The 26,560-nt window shown below is 62.9% G+C and overlaps 1 protein-coding gene across 2 annotated transcripts in view; it reads right to left on the bottom strand.

Moving 5' to 3' along the window:
- PKD1 (polycystin 1, transient receptor potential channel interacting) overlaps window positions 1–26,560 on the bottom strand; it is a 68,309-nt gene that overhangs the window by 16,899 nt on the left and 24,850 nt on the right. For both annotated transcript variants that reach the window (XM_058286631.1, XM_058286632.1), the window contains exons 2-26: window positions 26,443–26,514; window positions 26,247–26,318; window positions 25,801–25,970; window positions 24,990–25,658; window positions 24,163–24,346; window positions 23,234–23,430; window positions 22,963–23,078; window positions 22,578–22,704; window positions 22,031–22,275; window positions 20,904–21,659; window positions 19,880–20,011; window positions 19,385–19,560; window positions 18,911–19,044; window positions 14,853–18,472; window positions 14,592–14,741; window positions 14,033–14,176; window positions 13,639–13,918; window positions 13,351–13,564; window positions 13,105–13,264; window positions 12,642–12,794; window positions 12,030–12,174; window positions 11,338–11,952; window positions 10,784–10,940; window positions 10,303–10,555; window positions 10,021–10,216 (exon numbers count right to left, since the gene is read on the bottom strand). In XM_058286631.1, the coding sequence (XP_058142614.1) occupies window positions 10,021–10,216; window positions 10,303–10,555; window positions 10,784–10,940; window positions 11,338–11,952; window positions 12,030–12,174; window positions 12,642–12,794; window positions 13,105–13,264; window positions 13,351–13,564; window positions 13,639–13,918; window positions 14,033–14,176; window positions 14,592–14,741; window positions 14,853–18,472; window positions 18,911–19,044; window positions 19,385–19,560; window positions 19,880–20,011; window positions 20,904–21,659; window positions 22,031–22,275; window positions 22,578–22,704; window positions 22,963–23,078; window positions 23,234–23,430; window positions 24,163–24,346; window positions 24,990–25,658; window positions 25,801–25,970; window positions 26,247–26,318; window positions 26,443–26,514 (9,137 nt within the window). The remainder of the gene's footprint in view (window positions 1–10,020; window positions 10,217–10,302; window positions 10,556–10,783; window positions 10,941–11,337; window positions 11,953–12,029; window positions 12,175–12,641; window positions 12,795–13,104; window positions 13,265–13,350; window positions 13,565–13,638; window positions 13,919–14,032; window positions 14,177–14,591; window positions 14,742–14,852; window positions 18,473–18,910; window positions 19,045–19,384; window positions 19,561–19,879; window positions 20,012–20,903; window positions 21,660–22,030; window positions 22,276–22,577; window positions 22,705–22,962; window positions 23,079–23,233; window positions 23,431–24,162; window positions 24,347–24,989; window positions 25,659–25,800; window positions 25,971–26,246; window positions 26,319–26,442; window positions 26,515–26,560) is intronic.

Raw genomic sequence — 26,560 nt, 5'->3', positions numbered from 1 at the left:
GCGGAGATCCAGAAGGACGCAAGCTTGAACGGCGCTCCCGCGCGCCAGGCCTGACGACGTGCAGCGAGCGCTTCCCCCCACAGCGGCCGGGCACGCGTCCTTCTCAAGCACGTGGGTTGTCGCCAGGACAGTCCACGTGCCAGGTCACAAACGAGTCTCAATAAATTTTTAAAATTTCAAAATCATCCAGTGTGTCTTCACTGGCCACAACGGAATGAAGCTAGAAATTGGTAACAGAGGGAGAAATGGAAAATTCACAAATATGTGGAAATTAAACAACATACTCTTCAACCACCAATGGGTGAAAGAAGAAGTCACCAGGGAAATTAGGAAATATCTTGAGGTAAATGAAAACGAAAACACCACATACCAAAGCTTATAGGGTACAGCAAAGGGCAGTGCTAAGAGGGAAATTTATAGCTCTAAATGCCTGCAGTAACAAAGAAGAAAGATCTCAAATCAGAAACCTAACCTGATAACTGGAGGATCTAGGGAATAAAAAGAGCAAACTAAACCCAAAGCAAGCAGAAAGAAGGCAATAACAAAGATGAGAATGCAGCTAAAGAGAATGAAAAACAATAGAGGGAATCAACAAAACAAAAAAAGCATTCTTTGAAAAGATCAGTAAAATTGACAAACTTTTCGCTAAACTGACAAAGAAATAAAAAAGGCAGAGGATACAAGAAGAAAAATCAGAAGTGAAAGGGTGGGCATCACTACCAGCCCCACAGAAATAAAAATTATAACAATGCCAACAAATTGGACAACCTAGATGAAATGGACAAATTTTTAGAAAACACACAAACTCAAGAAGAAAGGAAAGACTCAACAAACCAATAAACCGGTAAAGAGGCTGAATCAAATAATCAACAACCTCCCAACAAAGAAAAGCCCGGGACCAGCCGGGACCAGCCGAAGCACCTTACCAAGCATTCCAAGGAAACCTAACCCCAGCCCTGCTCAAGCTCTTCCAAAACCTCCGAGAGGAGGGAGCATGCCCTAACTCATTCTATGAGGCCAGCATCACCCTAATACCAAAGCCAGATAAAGACACCACAAGAAAAGAAAGTGACAGTGCATTATCCTCTAAGAATAGAGATGCAAAAATCCTCAATAAAATATTAGCAAACAGAAGCTAATAGCACATTGAGAGAATTATATACCGTGATCAAGGGGGATTTGTCCCAGATATGCTAGGGGGGCTCTACATAAGAAATTCAATTCATGTAATACCCCACATTCACAGAATGCAGGGGGAAAAACACATGATTATCTCAATCGACACAGAAAAAGCATTTGATAAAATCCAGCACTCTTTCTTGATACAAACACCTAGAAGAATAGAAGGAAACTTCCTAACGTGATAAAGGGCACGTAATGAAAAACCTCCTGGGAAATGGACTTGGCCCAGTGGTTAGGGCGTCCGTCTACCACATGGGAGGTCCGCGATTCCTCCTTGACCCGGGCCTCCTTGACCCGTGTGGAGCTGGTCCACGCGCAGTGCTGATGCGTGCAAGGAGTGCCGTGCCACGCAGGGGTGTCCCCCACGTAGGGGAGCCCCACGCGCAAGGAGTGCGCCCGTGAGGAAAGCCGCCCAGCGCCAAAGAGAGTGCAGCCTGCCCAGGAATAAACTTCCCGTGCCGCTGACGACAACAGAAGCGGACAAAGAAACAAGACAACAAGACGCAGCAAATAGACACAGAGAACAGACAACCAGGGGAGGGGGGGGGGGAATTAAATAAAAATAAATAAATAAACCTTTAAAAAAACAAAAAAAAACAAAAAAAACCCTCCTGCTAACATTATACTCAGCGGGGAAAGGCTGAAAGTAGTTCCCTAAGATTAGGAACCAGACAAGGAGGCCACTGTAATCACTGTCAACAACATACTGGACGTTGTTGCCAGAGTAATCAGGTAAGAGGAAGAAATAAAAGGCATCCAGAATGGAAAGGAAGATACAAAACTTTCCCTATATGCAGATGGCATAATCCTATATACAGAAAATCCCGACAAGTCCACAGCCACCCACTGAGCTTACAAATGAGCTCAGCAAAGCGGCAGGATACAAGATCAATACACAAAAATCAGTAGTTTTCTATATGCCAGCAACAAACAATCAGAAGAGAAATCAAGAAAAAAATCCTATTTACAAAAGCAACTAAAATATTCAAATATCTAGAAATAAATTTAGGCAAGGATTTAAGGACTTATACACAGAAAACTACAAAACATCACTAAAAGGAATCAAAGAACAACTAAATAAATGGAAGGACGTTCTGTGTTCATGGATTGGAAGACTAAAATATTCTTAAGATCAATTCTACCCCAAAAACTTACAGGTTCGATGCAATCTCAATCAGGATTCCAACAACAGGGAAGCGGACTTGGCCCAGTGGTTAGGGCGTCCGTCTACCACATGGGAGGTCCACAGTTCAAACCCCGGGCCTCCTTGACCCGTGTAGAACTGGCCCACGCGCGGTGCTGATGCGTGCAAGGAGTGCCGTGCCACGCAGGGGTGTCCCCCGCATAGGGGAGCCACACGCGCAAGGAGTGTGCCCTATAAGGAGAGCCACCCAGCGCAAAAGAAAGTGCAGCCTGCCCAGGAATGGCGCCGCACACTCAGAGAGCTGACGCAGCAAGATGACGCAACGAAAAGAGATACAGATTCCCGGTCCTGCTGACAACAACAGAAGCGGAGAAAAAAGAACACGCAGCAAGTAGGCACAGAGAACAGACAACTGGGGCAGGGCAGTGAAGGGAGAGAAATAAATAAATCTTTAAAAAAAAAAAGAATTCCAACAACATTCTTTGCAGAAATGGAAAAGCCAATCATCAAATTTACATGGAAGGGGTCCAGAATAGCCAAAGCCACCTTGAAAAAGAACAAAGTTGGAGGATCACACGTCCCAATTTTAAAGCTTATTACAAAGCCGCAATAATCAAAACAGCACGGTGGTAAGCGGATGTAGCAGCTGGGCGCCTGCCTACCACATGGGAGGTCCCGGGTTCAGGTCCTGGTGCCTCCTAAAAAAAGATGAGCAGACGCCGGCCCCTGCTGTTGGACACTGCCCCCGCCTCAATGGGCTAGAGGCCGCCTCAGCCACAAGCAGATGCCATGAGCCAGCAGACGTGGCAGCCCATAGGGAGCGGATGTGGCTCAGGCTGCTGCGCACGCTCCTCTCGTGTGGGACGTCCCTGCTTCGGTCCCTGGTGCCTCCTAGAGAAGGCGAGCGGGCGATGGGCAGACAGACAGGAAGGCCATCTTGGAAGGGGACGGATAAAGTAAATAAATGAATCTTTTAAAAAACACAAAAAAACAGCATGGTACTAGCACAAGGACAGACAGTGACCACTGGAGACAAACTGACCGTTCAGAAATTCCGCCCCCCCCCCAAGAAGAAAGAACTCCTCCATCTTTGGCCATGTTTTTTTGAGGTACCAGGGCTGTGGATCGAGCTCCAGAACCTCAAATGTGGGAAGTCAGTGCTCAACCACTGAGCCACGCTGCCTTTCCTGAGTTGGTTTTTTTTGTTAGTTTTGTTTGTTGTTTTTGTTTTTTTCAGGAGGCCCCAGGAGAGCCTGGGACCTCCCACGTGGGGCGCAGGCACTCAAACACTTGAGCCACATCTGCTCGCCCCCCAGCTGATTTTTGACAAGGGGTACAAGTCATGTGATTGGGAGAAATATACTCTCTTCGATAAATGGTTCTGGGAAACTGGATCTCCGTATGTACAAGAGTGAATCTGGGGAAACGGACTTGGCCCAGTGGTTAGGGCGTCCGTCTACCACATGGGAGGTCCGCGGTTCAAACCCCAGGCCTCCTTGACCCGTGTGGAGCTGGCCCATGCGCAGTGCTGATGCGTGCAGGTAGTGTTGTGCCGCGCGAGGGTGTCCCCCGCACGGGGGAGCCCCATGTTCAGGAAGTGCGCCCCGTAAGGAGAGCCGCCCAGCGCGAATGAAAGCGCAGCCTGCCCAGGAATGGCGCCGCACACAGGGAGAGCTGACACAGCAAGATGATGCAACAAAAAGAGACACAGATTCCCGTGCCACTGATAAGGGTGGCAGCGGTCAGGGAAGAGCACACAGCAAATGGACGGAGAGCAGACAACTGGGGGTGGGGGACGAGGAGAGAAATTAAAAAAAAAAAGACTGAATCTGGGCCCCCACCTCACAATATTCACAACAACCAATAAAAAAAGGACCGCAGGCCTAAATGTCAAACCCAAAACTATGACACTCCTAGAAGAAAACATAAGGAAGCATCTTCAGTATCCAGTGGTACGCGATGATTTCTTGGATTTTACATCAAAAACACAGCCAACAAAAGAAAAACTCAGTAAATGAGACTTTATCAAAAGTAAAAGCTTTGGGGAATGGATGTAGCTCAAGTGGTTGAGCGCCTGCTTCCCACATACAAGGGCCTGTGTTTGGTCCCTGGTACCTGCTAAAAACAAAAATAAGCAAACAAATGAAAAAAACAGCTTGGGGGAGCCAGTGGAGCTCAGTGGTCGAGCACCGGCTTCCCACATACAAGGTCCTGGGTTCAATCCCTGGCCCCTAGTACCTAAAAAAAACAAACGAAAAAGAAAAACTTTGTCATGAAAGTAAAAAAGACAATCAACAGAATAAGAGAAAATATTTGGAAATCGTATTATCTGGTAAGGATTTAATATCTAGAATACGTAAAGAATTCTTACAGCTCAACAACAAAAAGACAACCCAATTAAAACATGGGCAAAAGACTTGAACAGACATTTCTCTAAAGAAGATAAACAGATAGCCAAAAGCATATGAATAGATGCTCAACATTACACACCATGGGGGAATAGGAAAATGCAAATGAAAACCACAATTTACACCCACTAAAATGGCAACTCCTTAAAAAGCAGAAAATAACAAAGGCTGGAGAGGACGTGGAGAAACAGAAACACTTGTTCATTGTTGCTGAGAATATAAAATGGTGCAGCAGCTGCGGAAAAGAGTTTGGCGGTTCCTCAGAAAGTTACGTATAGAATTACCATGGATCCAGCTATCCCACTTCCAGGTATGTACCCAGAAGAAATGAAAGCAGGGACTCGAGTGGATATTTGCATCTGAAATGATACAGCGGCATCACGGACAAGTGCTGAAAGATCGCGGCACCCCACGCGCCTACCAGCAGGTAACCGGGTAAGATGCAGGATATACACACACGGGACTGTTACTCCACTACAAAAAGGAATGAAGGTCTGATACATGTGACAACACAGATGAACCCTGAAGATTTCCTGCTGAGTGAAACAAGTCAGACACGAGAGGACAGATAGTGCACGATTTCACTGGTTATAAAATCATGAGAATAAGCAAATTCATAGCCAGAAACCAGAATACAGGCTCCTGGGGGTGGAGTGAAGGTAGGGGATGCGGGCGAATGGCTGACTGTTGGGGGTGATGGGAAAGTTTTGGGAACGGCTAGTGGCGGCGGCAACACGTTTGGGCATCATCACCACCACTGAACTGTCTATTTGCGCGGTGTTATAAAGAAATCTTAGGCCGTGTGTATGTTATTAGAATAATAAAAGCTCTGGGATGCACAACACACACAGGACACCCCAACGTGACCGTGGACTAGTTAACGGTACAAACCTAACATCCTCTCGCAGCTCTAGCGGCGGCGCCACCCCACTGCCAAGGGTTCGTGCTCGCAGGGTGCACGGGACCTCTGTTTCCTGCATGGTTTTCCCGTAAACCTAAAACGCCTGGAGGTGCCCCAGGGCGCAGCACGGCGGGAGCTGAGCGAGCGCGGGGAGGGCTGCCAGCTGCCAGCTGCCCGCACGATGCCCCAGTGCGGGGCCCGCGCTTGCCTGCCCTCGGCAGGTCTTCCAGGAAGGAAGCGAGCCCAGGCCCAGCGCGGGGCTGCCTCCAGAAACGCTGCACTGAGGAGAGGCAGAAGGGCGAAGATGTGCATTTCCCACCACGTCTTCCTTCCCACATGCTTGCAACGGACAGTAAGCAGGTTTTTTTCATTTTTTTGTTTTTTTAAATTTTTGACTATGAATACTATTTTTTGTCCTTTTTTTTTTTAGACCATACGAGGGTTTTTAACGTTTCATGTTTAAAGGTCACGGGAAGCTGGTCGTTTCCCCATCGCTGAGCCGCGCTGCCCTGCTTGGGCCCGCGCACGCGGCGGGGTGGAAGTCGGGGGGTTTGGACGGCTCGGGGCAGAGCCGCGTGCCCACCTTAAAGGGCCGTCCAGCCCCAGGCGCCCCGCAGGGGGCAGCAGGCGCTGTCTCCACCCTCTCGGGGCGGCGCGGCACATTCACCGGCCCACCTCGGGGGCCCAGCACGGGTGGTGGGAGTTGATTTGAGGGCACAGACCCCGGGGCATGGGGAGCCTGCACCACTTTCATCCCAGCAAGGCTGGCAGCTCCGTAGGCTGAGACCTGACAGCACAGCAACACCGGGGGACAATGGGGAACGGCCGGTGAAGAGTGCCGTCTGCTGGGACCTAGGGAAAGTGACCCACTGGGGAGACGGAAGAGAGAGCTGGTGGCCTGTAGGGTCTCCTCCCCACAACACGCTGGAATCGAGCCAAAGCCCCTGCACGCACCCGGGCTGGCTGGGAAACTTGACCTTCCAGGGACACTCCTACCAAAATTCACCCCCCAGAAAAGAGCAGCCAGAGAAGAGAAAATGGAGAGAGGCAAATAAAAAGCACACAGAACAGATGAACATTCCCAGAGGAAGAGGGGAAAGGAAGCTTTCTCCCGGGGAAGAACTAAGTGCACAAATAGTGCAATCTCAAAAAGCTGTAAGTACTGTATGTTCAGGGCAAGAATCCGATGAAGAGCTGGAAAATACATACGCACAAGCTATTACAGGGGTGCAGAATAAGGAGAACCAAGCGTCAGAGAGGAGCTTTAGCAAAAGGCCAACCAGTAAGAAAGACGTAGGCAAAATAGAGAAACTGAGCACAGAATAAACACATCAAGAAAACCAGATACCAAGACGCTAGCAACAAATTACAAGCCATAATAAGAAACAGGAAGGTGTGGCCCAGATGCTGGAACAAATTAAACCTCCGGATGAAATAAAGGATTTGAGACAACTAAGAACAGATGTCCAAACAAACGAATCTCCTTAATAAATTCAACGGGATGGCTAAAGAGCTTTGGGTATTAAGATGACACTGGGGAAGCACAAAGAAGAAAGTGAAGGCTTGCAAAGAAAAATAACAGATCTTATGGGAATAAGAGGCAAAAAGGATGAGATTAATACATCAGAGGAACAAAGCTGCAGATCTGAAATGGCAGAAGAATGGATAAGCAAGTTAGAGGACAAAGCACTTGAACATGAAGTGACAGAACAGACCAAGGAAAGAAGAGAAAAAGTTGAATAGAGTCTTAGCTCAAAACGCACAAACATACGCGTTTGTGTGTGTTCCTGAAGGAAAAGAGAATGGAAAAGGGGCAGAAAGAATATTTGAGGAAATAAAAGCCAAAAATTTCCCAGCCCTTATGAAAGTCATAAATATCAATATCCGAGAAGGACAACACACTCCAAAAATAAATCCAAACAGACCTATCCAAGACACCTACTTTCAGACTGTTAAATGCCAGAGATAGAGAATTCTGAAAGCAGCCAGAGGAAAGCAATTCATCCCATACAAGGGAAGCTCAGTTAGACTAAGTACCCATCTCTCATCAGAAACCAGGGAGGTGAGAAGGCAGTGGTATGACATAGCTAAGGTGCTGAAAGAAAAAACCTGCCAGTCAAGAATTCTTTATCCAGCAAAACTCTCTTTCAAAAATGAGGGTAAGTCTAAAGTCTTCACAGATAAACAGAAACTGATGGAATTTGTCACCAAGAGACTGGACTTACAAGAAATACGAAAGGGAGTGCAGAAAAAGAAAAGATGGAAGAGAGGCCTGGAGAAGAGTACAGAGATGCAAATTATTAGTAAGAGTAACTAAAACGGTAAAAAGACAGATAACAGAAAGATATCACAATGGAAAGCCAAAAGAATAAAATGGACAAAGTAATGCCCTTCCAGTAATAACATTAAATGTTAAAGGCTTGAACTCCCCAGTCAAAAGACACAGGGAGCGGATGTGGCTCGAGCAGTTGAGCGCCGGCTTCCCGCATGAGAAGTCGTGGGTTTGGTTCCCGGTGCCCCCTAAAAATAACAACAACGAGCAAACAGATGAAAACACCAGCTCAGGGGAGCCAATGGGGCTCCGTGGTTGAGTGCCGGCTTCCCACATACAAGGTCCCCAGTTCAATGTGTGACCCTGGAACCTTAAAAAAAACACAAAAGACAGATGGACAGGATGAATAAAAAATATGAGCCACCTATAGGCTGTCTACAAGAAACTCACTTTAGATATAAGGACACAATCAGGTCGAAAGTGCAATGTTGGAAAAAGATATTCCACACGAACAATAACCCAAAAGAATCCAGAGTAGCAAGACTCATATCAGACAAAATAGATTTTAAATGCAAAACTGTTACAAGAGATGAAAGTCATCACGTATTAGTAGAAAAGGCAATTCACCCAGAAGAAGTAACGATAATAAACATGCGCCTAGCCTGGAGGCCCCAAAATGCATAAGCACATGCTGGCACTGAAGGGAGAAATGTGCGCCTCCACGGTGGTAGCTGGAGACTTCAACACACCGCTCTCATCGGTGAACAGAACATCTGGACAGAGGATCAATACGGGAACAGAGAGCCTGAATAATACGGTAAATGAACTAGACCTAATGGACATATACAGAACACTGCACCCCAAAACAGCAGGGTGCACGCTCTTCTCAAGTGCTTGTGGGTCATTCTCCGGGACAGACCACATGCTGGGTCACAAAACAGGTTCAATAAATTTACAAAGGTTTAAATTATACAAAGCACTTCCTTACAATGGAATGAAGCTGGAAATCAATAATGGGTGGAGAACTAGAAAATTTCCAAAAAAAATAGAGGTTAAACAACACACTCAAAACAACCAATGGGTCAAAGAAGAAATTGCAAGAGGAATTAGTAAATGTCCCAAAAACACGAATAAAAAATGAGAATGCCACGTCTCAAAACCTATGGGCAACAGCGAAGGTAGTGCTGATGGGAAATTTGTAGCCCTCCACACTTACATCAAAAAAGAAGAAATTGGGAAACGGACTTTGGCCCAGTGGTTAGGGCGTCCGTCTACCATATGGGAGGTCCGCGGTTCAAACCCCGGGCCTCCTTGACCCGTGTGGAGCTGGCCATGCGCAGTGCTGATGAGCGCAAGGAGTGCCCTGCCACGCAGGGGTGTCCCCCGCGTAGGGGAGCCCCACGCGCAAGGAGTGCGCCCGTAAGGAGAGCCGCCCAGCGCGAAGGAGGGAGCAGCCTGCCGAGGAATGGCGCCGCCCACACTTCCCGTGCCGCTGACGACAACAGAAGCGGACAAAGAAACAAGACGTAGCAAATAGACACAGAAAACAGACAACCGGGGGAGGGGAGGGGAATTAAATAAAAATAAAATCTTAAAAAAAAAAAAAAGAAGAAATTAAGGGGGAAAAAAAAGGAAGAAGAGCTAAAATTAAAGACCTCACTGCACACCTGGAGGAACTAGGAAAAGAACCAGCAAACTAATCCCAAAGTGAGCAGAAGGAAAGAAATAACAAAGATTAGAACAGAAATAAAACTGAGAAGCAAAATATTATAAACTACACAACCAAATGTTTGGTTCTTGAAAAGATCAACAAAATTGACAAACCCTTTGCTAGGGTGACAAAGAAAAAAAGAGAGAAGATGCAAATACATTGGATACGAAGGGAATGATTTTTCCACTGACCCCCAAAAAATAACAGAGCCTAAGAGGACACAACCTATGCCAGGAAACTAGACAACCCAGACAAATCCCTAGAAACACGCAAACAACCTGCGGTCACCCAAGGCCACCGCGAGGGGCGGAGACCGCCCAAGCTCTCTGCAAACTGGAGCTCCCCAGGCCCGGGGGACAGAGTAGCCCGGGGGTCCCGGGCAGGGGCCCCGCCCGCCCTCACCTGAGCCTCGGCCCCAGCCGGTCTTGACCAGGATCTCGTACTTGAAGCGGCCGCCCTTCCCGCAGAAGGGGACAGCGCGGACCCGGCTGACGTCCAGCTGGTCCAGCTTGCGCAGGACCACGGCCATCACGGCGTACGTGGCCAGGCACACGGCACACGTCAGCAGGACCACGTAGTTCACACCCGCGCCCGGCTCCTGGTGGGGGGAGACACGGCTGTCGGGGGGGGGGCGGCTCCGCACAGGCGCCCCCTCCCCAGGACGGTTGGGGCCGCAAGTCTCACGGGGAAGATGAAGCGGACGTGGCCGGGCGGCGTGAAGAGGCTGGCGCCAAAGGCGGTGAGGTGGCGGGTGAGGCAGACGGCCTGGCTGGGCGAGGTCTCCTCCAACGCCACGATGCCCTCCGTGCGCCACGTCATCTCGTCCTCGCTGAAGTACTGGCACAGAGACGTGTACAGGCCCACCGAGACCTCCAGCGCCGACCAGCGGAAGTGGCTCGTCAGGTTCAGGTAGTAGCTCCCGCCCGGGTCTCGCGTTCTGCGGAAGGTGTGGGCCAGGGTGGCAGCCGGCCCGGCCGCCCTGAGCACCCGGGGGTGTCCTGGCCCGGCACGCACCCCACGCGCCCCGGCCTCTGTCCCCCGGCCCCCACCTCGGCCCGTGGCCGCCGCTGCCGCAGCCTGTACCCCGGCCTCGCGGATCTGTGCTTGCTCCGCCCCTTGCCAGCCCCGGCCCCGCTGCCCCCGGCCCAGCCGCGGTGGCACTCACCCTGGGGAGATAAAGAAAGTGTAGGGCCTGTGGTCGTCGCCTGCCAGCGCCTCCAGGCTGACCCTCTTGCTGGCAGAGCAGTTGTGCTCGTTGGGCCAGGGCGCCGAGTGCAGGTAGATGGCCAGGTAGGGCTCGGGCTCCTCAGCCAAGTAGCGCTCTGGGGTGGCACACACCTGGTCAGAGGCTGCCCGGGGGCACCGCCAGGCACCCTCTGGCCACAGGGCCCAGCAGGCCCATCTGCGCGGAGACCCTGGGAGTCCTTCGCGCCGGAAGCACCACGACTTCTCCGTGGCCCCGTTCCCCGCTCCTCCCTCAGCCAGGACCCCGGGACCCTGCTGTCACCTCTCTGGGCCTTGCGCCCCTCCTCTGCCCATGGGAACCACGCCCCCACATCCTGGCCTGCTGGGTACGGGGGACCCCAAGCAGCAGCAGACTACTAAAGACCACAAGCACAGGGGTTTCCAGAACCGTCTGCTTGTGGCCCGCCCCTCTGGCCGCCTCCTGCAGGCAGGACATGGCGGGTGGAGGCCGCCGGGTGCCGCGGGCGCACGCACCGTCCATGACGGTGTAGGTGAGCTGCAGGTGCAGCCCCGCCTCCGGGTTGCTGTCCTCCGCGCTGACCACGGCCCCGACCGAGGCCCGGGGTGGGACGACAGTGGAGCCGGCGGGGGCGCCACGGCCTGGGGCGGCGCGGCCCGAGTTGTTGGACACCTTCACAGTGATGGCGCGCTCGGAGGCCAGCCGCTTGATGGGGATCTGGGCCCCGGCCTGCGTCTGGAAGGCCATGGAGGCCACCTTGGTGGACACGGTGTAGTTACTGATGTAGCCGAAGGGAAAGGGGTTGGAGTCGACGAGGAAGATGAGCTGCACGACGTCGCCGAGGCCGGACAGGGCCCCGCTGAAGGCGGCGGGGATGGAGAAGTGGCAGCCGGGGCCCGAGGCGTTGCCATAGCACAGCAGGCTGAGTGGGTCGGACCGCTTGCCCTGCGCCACGATCTCCTCGCCCGCCAGCGTCAGGGGCTCCTCGCCAAGCACGCGGGAGCGCATGAGCACGCGCATGAGGGCCGATGACAGGTTGTAGGCCCTGGACGCCACCATCAGCGAGGGCGGCGCAGGCCCCGGCGCCTGCAGGCCCTGCGCGTCAGAGCTGGCCAGGTGGATGAGGTCGCCTGCGGGCGCAAGGCAGGGTCAGGGCGGCCCACAGGGCCCAGCGCCCGCGCCCGGCCGCCCCGCACGGCCCACCCACCTGTGATGTTGAGGATGCTGTCGGCGATGGTGGTGGGCGTCGCGGTGCCCTGGGTGGTCTCGGCCTGCAGGATGCGCACCATGCCCTCCAGCTTGTGCAGTGTCTTCCTGAGGCACGAGTGGCACACCAGCTCCCTGCTGGACACCTGGGGGCGCAGGCGCCGCGCTGACGAGGCCGTGAGGCCGCTGTGCCGCCCCCTGCCCCGCAGCCCGGCTGGGCGACGGCACCTCCTCGGGGCCCGGCCCTCCCAAGCCCACCTCGCCAGGCTCACTGCAGCTCCTGTGGGCTCCCGGGACCCGTGCGAGGCCGAGGGGGTGCAAATGCCGGGCCAGAGTCTCCCGGGCACGTGGTGAGCAAGCCACGGGTCAAGCAGGAGGCGGGGCGGCCCCTTGCCCCCTCGTGCGCAGAGCCGCTCTCTACGCCTGGCCCCGCGGGGTCGTGACGGCTGCCCCGTGGGCCCGCACTGGGCGGTGGCGGCAGGCTGGAGGCCACAGGCCTGCTGGCGACGGGCACACAGACTGGGGAAGGGGTTCGGGCGGCCGGGAGGCTGCCCCAGGCCTAGTGGGCGCCCGGGGCCTGGGGACGCTGTGGGCCCGGGCCGGGGCATCCTACCGTGCACTGCGCCAGCGCGGCGGCGATCTGCTGGATGTCGTCCACGGTGTCGACGCGCAGGGAGACAAGGGTCTCGGTGATGTTCCTGCGCACCTGCACGCGCAGCTGCCTCTCGGGGCCCGGCTCGGCGGCTGCGGCTGGGGTCTGCTCGTACTGCGGGAGGCGGGGCAGGGGGCTGTCAGCCGGGCGGGCTTGCCTCAGGCAGAGCTGCTGCTTCGAGAGCCGGCAGGGGTGCGCACCGCCCCTGGCCGGGGCGTGGAAGGGGGTGCAAGGGAGCCGCTCGCGACAGGAGCGGGAACTTAGGCCGGGCGGGGGCTGTTATCAGTCGCGACTGGGAGCCTAGCCCGGCGTCTCTGCGGGGCTCCCGGCCCAAGCCCAGGGGTCCCAGCCCCACTCCCAGCCTGGCCGAGCCGGGCCCTCGCGCATGCCCGGCCCTGCTCCCGCCCCTGCCCCCTGACCCGACCTCGTTGAGCACGGTGATGAGGGCCAGCGAGTACTCGATGACGTGCTGCGGGTCCGCCTGCCGCAGCAGCCCGGGCAGCACGCGCCCCGTCAGGTCGTGCAGCCAGCGCGGGAGGCCGGGGGGCCCACCGGGGGGCTCCGGCAGGGGGATGGCCAGGGACCTGAGTGGCAGAGGCTGCGCTGTGGGCGGGCCCGGCCCCCAGTCCCCTGGCCACCCGCACCCCTGCCACCCGCTCCCACAGCCCACCTGTTGAGGGCGACCACGGCGGCGCCCAGCTGGTCCTGCACGACCACGGCCAGGTCCACGGCATAACGCGGCGGAAAGCCGGGCGGGAGCACGGCGCCGTAGGCCGACAGGCTGCCCTTGTAGACGCAGAATTCCTCGCAGTGGCCCTGGCGGCAGCGCCGCAGCAGCAGGGCGTACACCAGGGGGGCCTCCGCGTCCTCCGCGTCCCGCCAGCCTGCGAGGCCCACGGCGGTCACGCGGGGCCCGGCCGGCCCAGCACCCCAGCCCGCGCCCCCAGCGGCCGCTCACCTGCGCACTCGAAGTGCACCTTGGTGGTGAGGGCGCGCACGGCCTGCAGCGGGAAGAGGCGGCAGGTGCCCCCGAGCGGCGGGCGGTTGGGGAAGAGGCGGATGGAGGCGCAGCCCTCCTCCTGGCCCGAGAGGCCCAGCACGGTGAGCGTGAAGGTGTAGCCCTCGCCGTCGCGCAGCACCCCGCGCCGCACCACCAGCCGCATGCCCGAGCTGCCCGTGGACGTGGTCGTCTCGTCCAGCACCAGCGTCTTGTTGCTGAAGGTGCGTGCCGCCCAGCGCTGCGGGGCCGGGGCTGTGAGGGGCGAGTGGCGGGCGGGCGCGGGAGCCGCACTGCCCCACGCCCCCGGGAGCCCGCCGCGGGACCCCTCCCCACGCCCCAGCCGCACACTCACCCCCTGCTTGGAGCCGCTGCTGCAATTGAGGCAGCGGCCCTCCAGGTAGACGTGCGAGCTGCGGCTCACTTCGTACACGGCCTGCGCCTTGCAGGACACGCACTCCAGGGACACGATGGGCACCCGCCCGCTGCGGATCAGCACCTGGAGAGGGCCGGGGTCACGGCGAGGCCCCAGGCCGCTTCCCTGGCAGCTCCTGTCCCGTGGGCGCTCTCCTGCCGACCCCGCTCGGAAACAAGCGCCCAGCCCTCTCGGGGGAGGCCCAGGGGCCGCCTTACTCCCCTTTATGTCTGGGGACATAAAGCATCACGTTTACGTCTGTTTAGGACCCCCCGAAGCTTTACTGCTCCGCTCAGGTTCAGAGCGCAGCGGGACTCCCGTCTGGGAGGATGCAACATCAAAGAGGGACAATTGGCTACGGTTGACATCAAGCGCGAAAAAAACGCAGAAGAGGCCCGACGATGGCCAGGAACGCCAAGACGCAGAAAGCGTCGCTCACGCGGGTGGCGCGCGCTCGGGGCGACCTGCCGGCGCGAGGGAACGGCCCGCCGGCACCCACCGTCTGGTTGGTGGCCTCCTCCTTCCGGCCGGCCTTCCACACAGTCAGGTCGAAGGTGTACTCCACGCCGGCCTCCAGCCGCTCGCGGGGGACGGTGAGCACGCTGCTCGCGCGGGGCCCCAAGGCCAGCATGCAGCCGCCGGCCTCGCCCTGCAGCAAATGGGGTGGGAGAGCCTGACCGGCCTGCCGGGGGACCCGGGGGGCACCCCCTCACCCTGCCCGGACCCGGGCCCGTGGACATGGGCGGCCGCGCAGGCGGACCTGGGACGAGGCCGTGCAGGCCCAGTGGAAGCTGAGCGGCGTCTGCTCGCCGTCCTCCAGGTTGGGGTCGTAGGACTTGCTGCCGTCCAGCACCAGGTCCTGCGTGTCCGACCACACGCGGTACGAGCCGCCTGCGATGATGGGCACGAGCCGCTCGGCGGCCACCGTCACGTTGGCCTGAAGGCGCCGCCCCAGAGGCGTGTCCCCGAACGTCACCATGAACACGAAGCAGTAGTGGCCCACGGGCAGCGCCAGCCGCGGCAGCACCAGCTGGGGCCGGCTCACGTCCACGCCGGGCAGGGCCACGCGGGCCGCGCGCCCGGGCCGCTGGCAGCTGGCGGCGCGGTACACCTCCCAGTGGTACTCGGTCTGGTAGGAGACGCAGCCGCGCAGGTCCACGTGCGCCTCCAGGTAGTTGCGCTGCGAGCGCCGCATCAGCACCTGCAGGGGCAGGGCCATGTCCACCTGCGGCTCCTCACAGTCCAGCACGCGGACGGTCACCGTGGCCTGCGCCACGAAGCAGCTCACCAGGTTGGACGCGTTCACCACGACGCGGAAGTCCCCGTCCCGCGGGTAGGCGTGGTCGGCCCAGGGCTCCCGCGTCTCCCGGGCGGGGGCCCCGTCCCCGAAGTCCCAGCTGTAGGCCACGTGCCAAGGCCCGGGCCGCGTGACCGCCTCGAAGCGGGCCGAGCGGTTGGCAAAGCAGCTGCCGCTGCGCAGCTCCACGTGCTGGATGACGTCCTGCACCTCCAGCACGCGGGTCAGGTTCTCGCCCCCCAGCTCGTTGAAGGCGCGCACCTGGATCTCCAGGCGCCCTGCGGCCACGGGCGTGTAGGTGACGTCACGGCCGGACAGGATGACCAGTGAGTCGCCCTGCACCTTCTGCAGCGCAAAGTACCAGGCGTAGGCGACGCGCGAGCCCCGCTGCACGCGGGCCGAGAAGTTGAGCTCGGCGCCCGTGGGCACGGCCGGCGCGCAGCAGCCGGGCATCTGCAGCCCGCCGATGGCCTCCAGCACGGCCACGCGCACCTGCGCGTGGGCCTGGCTCACATGGTTCTCGGCCTGCACGCTCACCACGTACTCCCCGACCTGCGGGAAGCTGCGCGAAAAATGGGGCCCGGGCAGCACCTCCGGACCGGCCCCGCCGGCCTGCAGCAGGAAGGTGACGTTCGAGCCGGCGACCAGGAGGGCGCGGAAGTGCACCGGCTGCGCGGGCTCCGCCACCTTGGTGCTGGCCCACAGAACCAGGCCCACGACGGGCTCCTCCACCACGAGGCCGCGCACGGCCGTGACCCAGCTGACGGCGTTGGAGGCGTTGAGCTGCACCGAGAAGGAGCCGGCGCTGGGGAAGGTCACCGCCACATGCTGGCCGTGCCTCTGGCCGCCCGGCATGGCCCAGCTCCAGCTCACGTCGGTGCCCGAGGCCAGCTGGCCCCAGAAGGGCACGGTGGAGCCGGCCGCCGCGAAGCTACCATCCGACTCGCCCGCCCTGATGCTGAGGCCGCTCACAGGCACCTGCACGGACACCGCGACGGTGGCATTGGCCGAGCCCAGCTGGTTTTCAGCCGTGACGGTGACGAGGTGCAGGCCGGGCATGGCGAAGCTGTGGGTGGTGGCCGGCCCTGAGGTCTCCCAGCCGAGCCCCTCCTGCAGGCGCCAGGTGTACGTGACGCCGCTGCCCCCCGCCAGCTCGGCGCTGAGGGCGATGGTCTCGTTGACGGCGGCAGGGTTGGGGGCGGCAGCGGCGGCCAGCCCGCCCACGGGCTCCACGAAGTCCACGGTGCGGTTGGCCGAGGCGCTGCCCAGCATGTTGGTGGCGCGCAGCTGGACGTGGTAGGCGCCGGGCTCGGGCGCGGTGAGCGCGAAGGTCCTGCCGCTGGCGGCCAGGGCGGGGCCCCCGGCCCGCTGGGCGGTCCAGCTGTAGGAGACGTTGGTGCCTTCCTGCAGCACGGCCTGCAGCTGCAGCGTGCGGTTGGTGGGGAAGCAGCAGCCGCCGCCGCCCCCCGCCACCTGCAGCCCCTCGATGTGCCGCAGGACGTAGACGAAGATGCTGTCCTGGGCGGCGCCCACCTCGTTCTCGGCTGTGACGATGATGTTGAAGGTGCCCACGGAGCGGAAGGTGTAGGAGATGGTGGGGCCCCCGGGGATGGGCGTGCAGCGGTCGCAGAGCACCCAGGAGTAGCGCACGCCGCCGCCCGCCTCCAGCGTGGTGGCGAAGCTCACGCTGCCGTTGAGGGGCACCACCGTGCGGCTGGCATTGACCACCAGCCCCTGGGGCCGCTGCCGCACCGTGACGTTCAGCCGGGCCTCGGCGCGGCTCACCTCGTTCCAGCCCACCACCTGCACCGTGAAGTCGCCCGTGCTGTTGTAGGCGTGGGTGGCCGAGGGCCCCTCCAGCTGCGCCCCGTCGCCCAGCTCCCACAGGTAGCGGGCGGGGCTGCCGCCACCCACGGGGGAGAACAGGTAGGGCCGCCGCAGCTCCAGCACGCCCGAGCCGTTCACCCGGATGCCCGCGATGGCCACGGGCTCCTGCACCTCCACCTGCGCCGAGGCGTTGGCGGCCGAGACGTTGTTGGACGCGGTGACTGTCACCAGGTAGAGGCCGGGAGCCCGGTAGGTGTGTGTGGCCTCGGGGCCCCGGGTGCGGACGGCGGCGGCCTTGGCGCCGAAATCCCAGGCGTAGCGGTAAGAGAAGGCGGGCCAGGCGCGCGCCTCCAGGCGGGCCTCGTCCCCGAGCCGCACGACCTGCCGGCCGGGCCGCAGGGTCACGTTGCCGAGCTCGGGCTCCACGCACACGCTGGTGAAGTAGTGCGCCTTGTTCACGCGGCTCGACAGCACCAGCGCCAGGGGGAAGGTGCCGGCCCGCGTGAAGTTGTGCGTCACCCCCGGGAGCCCCCGCACGGTCACGTTGGCCGAGCCGTCCCCGAAAGTCCAGTCGAAGACGTAGCGGGCGGGGTCCCCGGTCACGTGCGCCGTCAGCCGGGCGTCGGGCCGCGCGGGGATGCAGGCGGCCGGCTCCACCCGCAGCACCTCGAGCACGAAGACGCGCACGGGCAGGCTCTCCGCCAGGCTGCCCGCGGGGCTACTGGCCCGCACGCTCACCATGCAGCTCTGTGCGCGCGCGTACACGTGCTCCGCCGCGGGCTCGGGGCCCTCGAGCACCGTGCCGTCGCCCATGTCGAACGTCCACGTGACGTTGTCCCCGGACTCCAGGGAGGCGCTGACCAGCACGGGGGCGCCCTGCTCCACGGCCTGCTCCATGTGCACGCGCAGGCCGCGCAGCTCCTCGAAGACGCGCAGGTCGGTGCCCGCCGCCGTGCTGCTCACCGCGTTGTCGGCCTGCAGCCGGACGCGGTACGTGCCCCGCGCCGCATAGGTGTGCTCGGCCTCCGGCTGGTGCTGGGACACGACGGGGGAGCCGTCCCCGAAGTCCCACGTGTACAGGACGCCGCCAGGCGCGGGCAGCGGGCTCGGGTGGAAGGTGACGGGCCGGCCAGCCACCAGGACCCGGCTGCTCACGGCCACGGCCAGGGCGGGCAGCGCGGCCCGCACGCTCACCGGCACCTGCTGCGTCAGGTTCTCGAAGGGGCTGGACGCCAGCACGGTCAGGTTGTACTCCCCTGCAGAGGCGGCCCGGGCGGGGACGCAGTCAGGGGACGCTCTGAGCCCGGCCCCCTCCCCGGGCGCCCACGCGACACCCCCAGCCGCGATGCGACGCGCAGGCGATGAGGATCGGGTGTTTTCAGGTCCACGGGTGCTGCCCCTCCCCTCTCAGCGTGCTTAAGCGTGCGGGCAAGTCCCGGCATTCCCTGCAGGCACTCTGCGCCTGTGACTGCCGGGATTTGAGAAAAAACCGGGAAGTGACCCCATCCCCACCGGAAAGGATGGAGGCTGGCGGCAGGGGAGGCCCTGGCAGCGGGCTCGCCCCTCGCGCCCACGCACGCCCTGCTCTCCCCATCCCGGCTTCCGCGCCCCCAGCAAGGGCCAGGTCACGGGGGTGGGCGTCACGGGGACGTGCCCCGGCGGAGGCGAGCATGTGAGCATGCGTACGCCCTCACCTGGGGAGGCGTAGGTGTGTGTGACGTTGTGCTCCACCAGCACCTGGGCCACTGTGGGCTCCGGGACCTGGAAGGACTCATCGTACGGAGGCTTGAACTGGCCAAGCGCCTGCTCCCCGTCCCCAAAGGTCCATCTGCCAGGGCAGAGGGTAGAGCACGGGCTGGGGGAGGAGAGCTGGGGGAGGAGAGAGGGCGGGCGGGGGTGGCAGATGGGGGGAGGTGGCAGGGCCAGCCCCCCAATGGGGATGGGGGAGGGGGAGGGGAGGGGGAGGGGAGGGGAGAGGAGCAGGTGGTGCAGCAGCTGCCCCTCCTCTGGCCGGGACCACCGGTGCCCCTGTGCAGCCCCACGCAGCCCTGTGCACGCAGCACCTCCCGACAGGCAAACTGAGGCTCAGAGACAGAAGCCGCTGGCCCAGGGCGCACAGCTGGAGGACAGCCCGGCCCAGCCCCGGCGACCCCTGGGGTGGCACTCACAGAAACGCCACCTCCAGGGCCGAGTCCACCAGCACGCCGGCCACCAGGGCCAGTGAGGCGTTCTGCGGCAGGACGGCGGGCACGGCCGACACGCGCAGGCCCCGCATCTTGTTCATCTTGCCCACGGTGACGTTGTAGTCCACGGTGACGTTGCTCACGTGGTTGGAGGCCGTCAGCTGGGGGGGGGTGGCGCTGAGCGGTGCCAGGCCAGGGCCTCCCCGCACACAGGCCCTCCCGTACCAGCCCCTCCCGAATGGAGCCCCCCCACCAGACCCTCCCTGCACGCAGACTCTCCCACGCCAGCCCCTCCCTGCACGCAGCACCCCCCACCAGCCCCTCCCCGCACGCAGGCCCTCCCGCACGCAGCCCCTTCCCGCACTCACCCCCGGGCGCCACGGGGTCCTCGGAAGCAGAAGCCAAAGCGGAACAGAAGGCTGCGATGAGCCCCCAGCCCCAGCCCCGCGCCCGCCCGCACCTGCCCGTGCCCCCGCGCACCGAGAGCTTGAAGACGGCGGCGCTCTGGTAGATGACATTGAAGACGACATTGTGGAAGGTCAGGGACTGCTTGTCATCGATGGTCCACCTGAAGGCCACGTCCGTGCCGGCATCCACCACGGGGCTGTACCTCTGCAGGCACGGGGCACCGCGGTCAGGCCAGTGTGGCGCCGGCTGTGAGCCCATCCCCCGGACCACCAAGCCGTCCCCCAGGCCACCAAGCCCCGTCTGCGCTCCCCAGCACATTCAGAGCCCATTGCCAGAGACTCGCGGAGGGTGAGGAGGGGCCCCCTGACTGAACCCCACGCCTGCAGGGCTGATTCCAAGACACCAGTGGGGGGAGTGGCTGGGGCGTGGGGCAGAGCTGGGGGGTGATGCCGGGCCAATGCCCAGCTCCACAAGCTCCCCCAAGACGCCACGATGTCACAGGCCTCGATTTCCCAATCTACAGAAGGGACCTAGCGTAAGTGAGAAAGTCAGCCCAAGCCCTTGCCAGCCCCTCTGCCAGACCTCCTCTTGGGGCCCCCAAGTCCAACAACAAAGGGCCTTCTGGGAACAACAAAGTGGCCCCCAGGGGCAGTGCTGGCCGGTCTGGATGTCTGCTGGGGTCCTAGGGCTGCACCTCGAAGGCCACCTGGGCCAGAGCTGCCCAGTGCCAGGGGCGCAGCTGCCCGGCGCCAAGGGCAAGGCTGCCCGGTGCCAGGAGCACAGCTGCCCGGTGCCGGGGCACGCCCAGAGGCCAGGGTCCCAGCGGTGCCAAGCTGGACAGCGGACATGTCCCTGTCCGCGCTCCAGGCCCTGCCTTGAGGTGGGAAGGCCAGGCCGGGTGGAGGGGCGACTCGGGCTCAAGCGCAGAGAGAGGTGACGAGTTTGAAAACGACCCGTTCCACGAGCCGTGAGACGGAGAGAAACAGCATCAGGACAAGCCGCGAGTCAGGGTGCACGAGCAGCGGGTGGACGTGCTGCTCCGGGGGCCCCCAGAGACGGGCCCGCGGGGGGCCCCAGCTCCGCGACCGCCACTCACCACCAGGACGCCCTGCAGCACGCGGGACCCGGGTCTGGGCGAGGCCCGGAGGCCACGGACGGGCTGCTCGGCCGTCACCTGCAGGCGCAGGCTGGCACGGCTGGCGCTGTTCTCTGCCACCACGTCCACTGGGTGCTGGCCCTCGCTGAGCTCGGGCAGCGTCAGCACCGAGAACAGGCTGCCGTTGGGCTCGTGGGCGCAGCCGGGCACCAGGGCAGCCCCCGCGGCGGGGCAGGCGGCCTCGAAGGGTGCGCTGACGTTGCCCCCGGACCAGCGTGCCGTGGCCGTGGCGTTGGCTCCCGAGTCCACCCGGAGCACCAGGGCCGCGCCGTCGGTCGGCACGTAGAGGTGGCCGTCGAGGGCGGCAGGGAAGACGAGCTGGAGCCCGGCCACGGGGGAGACCACCTCGAAGGCGCACGACAGGTTGTGGGTGGACACGCCATTGCCCACCGTGGCCCGGACCACGTAGCTCCCGGGACGCCGCAGCCCGGGGTTGGGCCCGGGGCCCAGCAGGGGCGTCAGGGCCTCAGTGGCACCAAGCAGCCGCAAGGCGCAGGCGGGGCCGGCCGGAGCCGCCTCCAGCAGAGCGGGCAGGTGGGCCAGCCAGGCCGAGGCGTTGGCGGACAGGTAGGGGGCCCCCGGGGCCAAGGAGTCGAGCGCCGGGGGGCAGCGCAGCAGGGCGCCCGGGCCAGCATCATGCTGCAAGCCGACGATGTCACCAGGGAGCAGGAGGGCGTCGTGGCTGTGGAACGTGACCTGCGGAAGGGCAGGGGCTGGCTGGGGCTGCCCCGTTGAGCAGCCCGCGCTCAACCGCGTCACCGGGGCCTCCCCAGCAGCCCGGGGTCCTCCGCTCCCGGCGCTCAACGGGCTCACAGACGAGCCGCGCACACGCCACGAACGGCACTGTGAGGGCGGGCAGCGAGAAGGCTGCGGGCAGGGGCAGGGCTTCCCTGGGTGGGCAGGGCCTCTGAGTGGACCCTGCGGCTGAGCCCTGGGGGACGGGCAGGGGGCAGCCATGCCTCAGGGGGCAGGCATCCTCCTCAGCGGGCCCAGCGAGTGCAAAGGCCCTGGGGCAGGAGTGTCTGGAGCCGAGGGGGGCCCCCTGCACCCCGGGCAGGGGCACACACCGAATACTGCGTGGGAGGCCCCGCAGGCACAGAGAAGAGGAACTCCCTCCAGAGAGCGTAGGTAGCATTGGGGAGCACGGGCCCCGGGGTAGACCCGTTGGCCCAGGCCCGAGGGTGGCAGGGGGCGTCCAGCGGCACACAGACGTTGGCCGGGGGGCACCAGCGCCCCTCTGGCACGCACTCGGGGGTCGGCTCCCTCCTGCTGTCCGGGGACCTGCTTTCAGGCTCACTGTCTTCTGAGGCCCCTGCAGGGAGCGTGGGGGGACCGGGCGCCCCGCGTCACCACGGGCCACGTTCAGGGAGCCCCGGTACAGTGCCAGGCTCCACCCAGCTCCCACCATCACCTCTAACCACCCCCAAAAACTGGGCCCGGGCCAGCACCCCCAGGCAGGCCCCACCCGATCTGTGCTGAGACCCGAGGGCTCCTGTGTCACCGAGGATGCCCACGACGCCCCCGGATGCTGTTCTCGGCCACCGAGGCTACAGCCCAGATCAGGCGGCCGGGGCCACGGAGGATGGACAGCCGGGACACCCCCTGGAGGCGCACCTGCTCCTGCCACGGGCCGGAACACCTGCAGCCGCAGCTGGGCAGGCCGCCCCAGCTCCTGGGTCCCCCACTCGGCTGCCGTGAGGAAGGCCGGGCGCCGCGGGCTCAGGCCGGGGAACACCATCACCTGGGGGGGGCGTGGCCAGCTCAGCTCCGCCCCGTGTCGGGGGAGGCCGCCCGTGAGTAACAGGACCCCAGAGTTCTCTTGAAAGGGACCCGCAGCCACACAGCACATGGGGCGGGCACCCGTGCCCGCGACCCCTCCTCCCAGCTCGCCGCGCCGATGTTCTAAGGGGCCCGCGCACGGCCTGTGCCCCGGACCAGGCCTGGGAGAGATGGCAGCTCATGCTTGCACAGAGGCAGGGTCCCCAGAGGGCCAGCCTACCTGCACGGGCTCCCCGGGGGCCGAGAGTGCCTCCTGCGGTATCAGGGGTACTGGGGGGCCCTGCAGGTCCCCGCCGGGTGCTCCCACGAGGACGTTCTCAGCATCCCCCACGGGGCCTGGGAGGCGAGGCTGCGATGATGGCAGGACCCGGCCCCCCTGCCCAGCTCCAGCCTCGCGCCCTCAACCCCAAGAGGCAGTGCCCAGCAAGCACGTGCCGCGCACGGCTGCGGGGCCACCGGGCCCGGGGTGCCCCCGGCCCCGCGGCATGCACCTCCGGGTCGCAGCTCGCAGACGTAGCTGTGCGGCGCTGAGCACAGGTCCGTGTTGCACTGGCCGGCGGGCCCCAGGCGCACGCAGTGCTCGGCGGTGGCGGGGTGCGGCTCCCCGGGCAGCCAGTTCTGGCAGCTCTCCAGGCTGAAGGCCTCCGGCCCCTCCACGGCCGAGAAGCCAATCCACACGTCCAGGCTCCTACGGGCGGGCGTGGGCCCTCAGAGGTCCCCGAAGACGAGTGCCTTTGGGGTGCACGCTGCCTGCCAGGGGGCGGGGGGCCCGTCCTCCCAGCTGCCCACCAGGGAGCCTTGACACCGTCCCATTTTTCCAACGGGGAACCGAGGCTCAGGAGCGTGACCCCCATGTCCCGGCAGACCCAGAAGCAGCGGGGTCGCGCCCTGCCCCCACTGCGCTAAGGGAAGCACCTTCCTGCCAGGTGGCCGGAGAACGAGACCTCCAGAAGGCACTCCCCTGCGGGGGCAGCTCTGGACCCCTGCCCCCCAAGGCCAGCATCCAGGGCTGGGGGCAGCCTCCACAGCCTGCCAAGACTAGCCCAGCCAGGGGCATCCAGGGCTGGTGGGCAGCAGGGTCCCGGGGGCCCAGTGCCCCGCCCCCCGAAGATGCCAGCCAGCACAGGGTGGCCTGCGGGCAGGACTTGGTTGGTGCCCCTCGCACAGCTGGTACTTGCCCCAGTATTTACAGAGCCCCCCGTCCCCTGCGTCCAGCACGCCACCAGGGACGGTTATCAGGTGGGCAGGATGTGGAGCCTTATCCCCAGAGTCAGGGCGGTGACAGCTCGGTCAGGCCGGCTGGACACGGCCCCTCTGCCCCCCAGCCAGTCACCGCCCGGACGCTCCTGCAGGCTTCGGGCTCTGCCCCCACCCGGCCCTCGGGAGATCCCGTCCCGGTCACCCTGGAGCCCCGACAGACCTGGTGACCTGGGAGACGAGGAACTGCTGGACAGCAGGGCTGTCCACCATGGCGAGGGCGGCCCCAGCCCAGGCCCCGCACTGCTCCTGCGCCTGCTGCCAGGCCGCCTTCTCTGCCACCAGGCGGTAGCAGCGCCCGTTGCCAGGAAAGATCTCGGTGTCCGAGGGGCAGAGAGGATGCACCACTGGGGGGGGCATGGGGGGAGACTTCAGAGAAGGGTCCATCCTCTGTACCCTCCCCACCCCCACTCTGAGGGCCCTGTGAGACTGCCTGAGAAGCCCTGGGGGGACACACGGGGCAAGGACCCCCAGCACAGGGGTGGAGGAGACCCATCCCGGGGATGCATGCCCAGAGGGGACATACCCTGGTGAGGACACTCACCCAGAGGGGACACATACCCTGGCAGGGACACAGCCAGAGAGGACACACAGACCCTGGCAGGGGAACACACATACCCTGGCAGAGACACACACACACACCCAGAGGAGACACACACACACGGTGGCAAGGGAACACAGACACACACCCTGGCAGGGACACACACACCCTGGTGGGGGGACACACATTCTCCAAGGGGACACACACACATTGATGAGGACACACCCCAGAGGGGACACACATTCTCCAAGGGGACACACGCACCCTGACAGGGACACACACACCTTGATGAGGACACACCCCAGAGGGGACACACATCGTGGCAGGGGAACATAGACACACACCCTGGCGGGGACACACACCCAGAGGAGGCAGCCCCAGAGGGGACGCACACATCGTGGCAGGGGACACCCTCCCCCCCGCAGGGACACACAGCCGCGGGCACGCACCCCGGGCAGGCCCCTGGCCCAGGGCGGCGATGCTGTAGGCGGCCTCGAGGCCCGTGCCGCCGCGGTTCCGCAGGCCGAGCTGCAGGCTCTCTCCGCTGAGCAGCGAGGCCGGGCACACGAGCTCCAGGGCCGCGGGCGCCGCCTGCACCCGCACCTGGGCGGCCAGCCGCGCGGGGCGCGCCCCCAGGGCCAGCAGGGCCGTCACGCGGTAGCGGCCCGGCAGCGCGTAGCGGTGCGAGGCCTCGGGGCCGGCGGCGCCCACCTGCGCGGAGCCGTCGCCGAAGTCCCAGCGCACGGAGCCCACGGGCCACGGGGCGGCCACCCGGAAGGCGGCCGGCCGGCCGCAGGCCAGGGGTCCGCGGGGCCCCTCCAGGGTGGCCCCCGGGGAGGCGGGGAAGACGCGCTGCAGGAGGGCGGGGGCCCCGCAGGCGGGCGCGGGCGGCGGCGCGGGCCCGGCGCAGAAGCGCAGGCAGGCGGCCGAGGCGTTGCGCGGCGCCGCCCCGCACAGGCACCCGCCCTGCTCCGACAGCGCCGCCAGGGCCTGGCCGGCCGCGAAGCAGAGGGCGCCGCAGGCCTCGGGCGCCAGCGGGCCCGCGTGCGCCGCCGAGAAGACCCCCAGCGCCGCGGCGCCCGAGCCGGGGTCGGGCAGGCAGGCCAGGTACGCCTCACCTGCAAGCGGAGGCGGGGCTGGCACGGGGCTCCGCCCAGGCCCCGCCCGGCCCCCACCCCGAATCTCAGGTCCGCCCCCCTCCCCCGGCTCCCGCCCCCCTCGCGGCCCCTCCCCTCCAGGCCAGCCGCCCCCAGCGCTCACCGCAGGCGCGGGCCAGGAAGGGGACGCCCAGGAGGGGCTGGCCGGCCAGGGGACCCGGCCCCGCGCACGTGGCCCCCTCGGGCCGCGCCAGGCGCACCCGCTGCTCCTCAGCCCAGCGCGGCAGCCAGGCCAGGCCGCAGTCACACACCCACGGGTTCCCGCTCAGGTTTCTGCCGGGGACGGGGGAGCGCTCAGGGGACGGTGGGGCCGGGAAGCTGCCCCCTTCCCAGGAAGGTACAGGCAGCTGAGGACGTCCATCCTGGCCTCAGTCTAGGGAGGTCCGGGCCCTCAGGGCGCCCCCCACCGCCCCTGCAGCCCTGCGCCCTGAGTGTGGGCGACAGCGGGGAGCAAACCACCCCCAGCCCCTCCCCAAGTCGGGAGGGAGGAATGGAGGCCAGGGCGGGGAGGGGGGCACGGCCAGGGATACCCAAGGATGACCAACTTACATCTCAGTTAAGTTAAATAAATTAGCAAATATCCCTTCCTCCAATGAGGAAATCTTGTTGTTGCTTATGTCCCTGGAAGAGAAGGGGGGTCGGGCAGGGTCTGCTGGAAGTCGCTCCTCGCTGAACGGGCGGGCAGCCTGCTCCCCCGAGCCCACGGCCGCCCAGGAAGGAGCGGGACCAGCCCGGGGACACTCACAGCTCCGTCAGCGCCGACAGGTTCACCAGGAGCCGGACGTCTAGCGCCCGGAGCAGGTTGTGGGAGACATCCCTGGGGGAGCAACGACCGCGGGTCAGCACCAGAGCCCCAGACAGGG

Source organism: Dasypus novemcinctus, chromosome 23 (genome assembly GCF_030445035.2).
Source record: "Dasypus novemcinctus isolate mDasNov1 chromosome 23, mDasNov1.1.hap2, whole genome shotgun sequence".
Taxonomy (NCBI): Eukaryota; Metazoa; Chordata; class Mammalia; order Cingulata; family Dasypodidae; genus Dasypus; species Dasypus novemcinctus.
The sequence above is the reverse complement of the archived record's forward strand: the minus strand, read 5'-3'. Positions and strand labels throughout refer to the sequence as shown.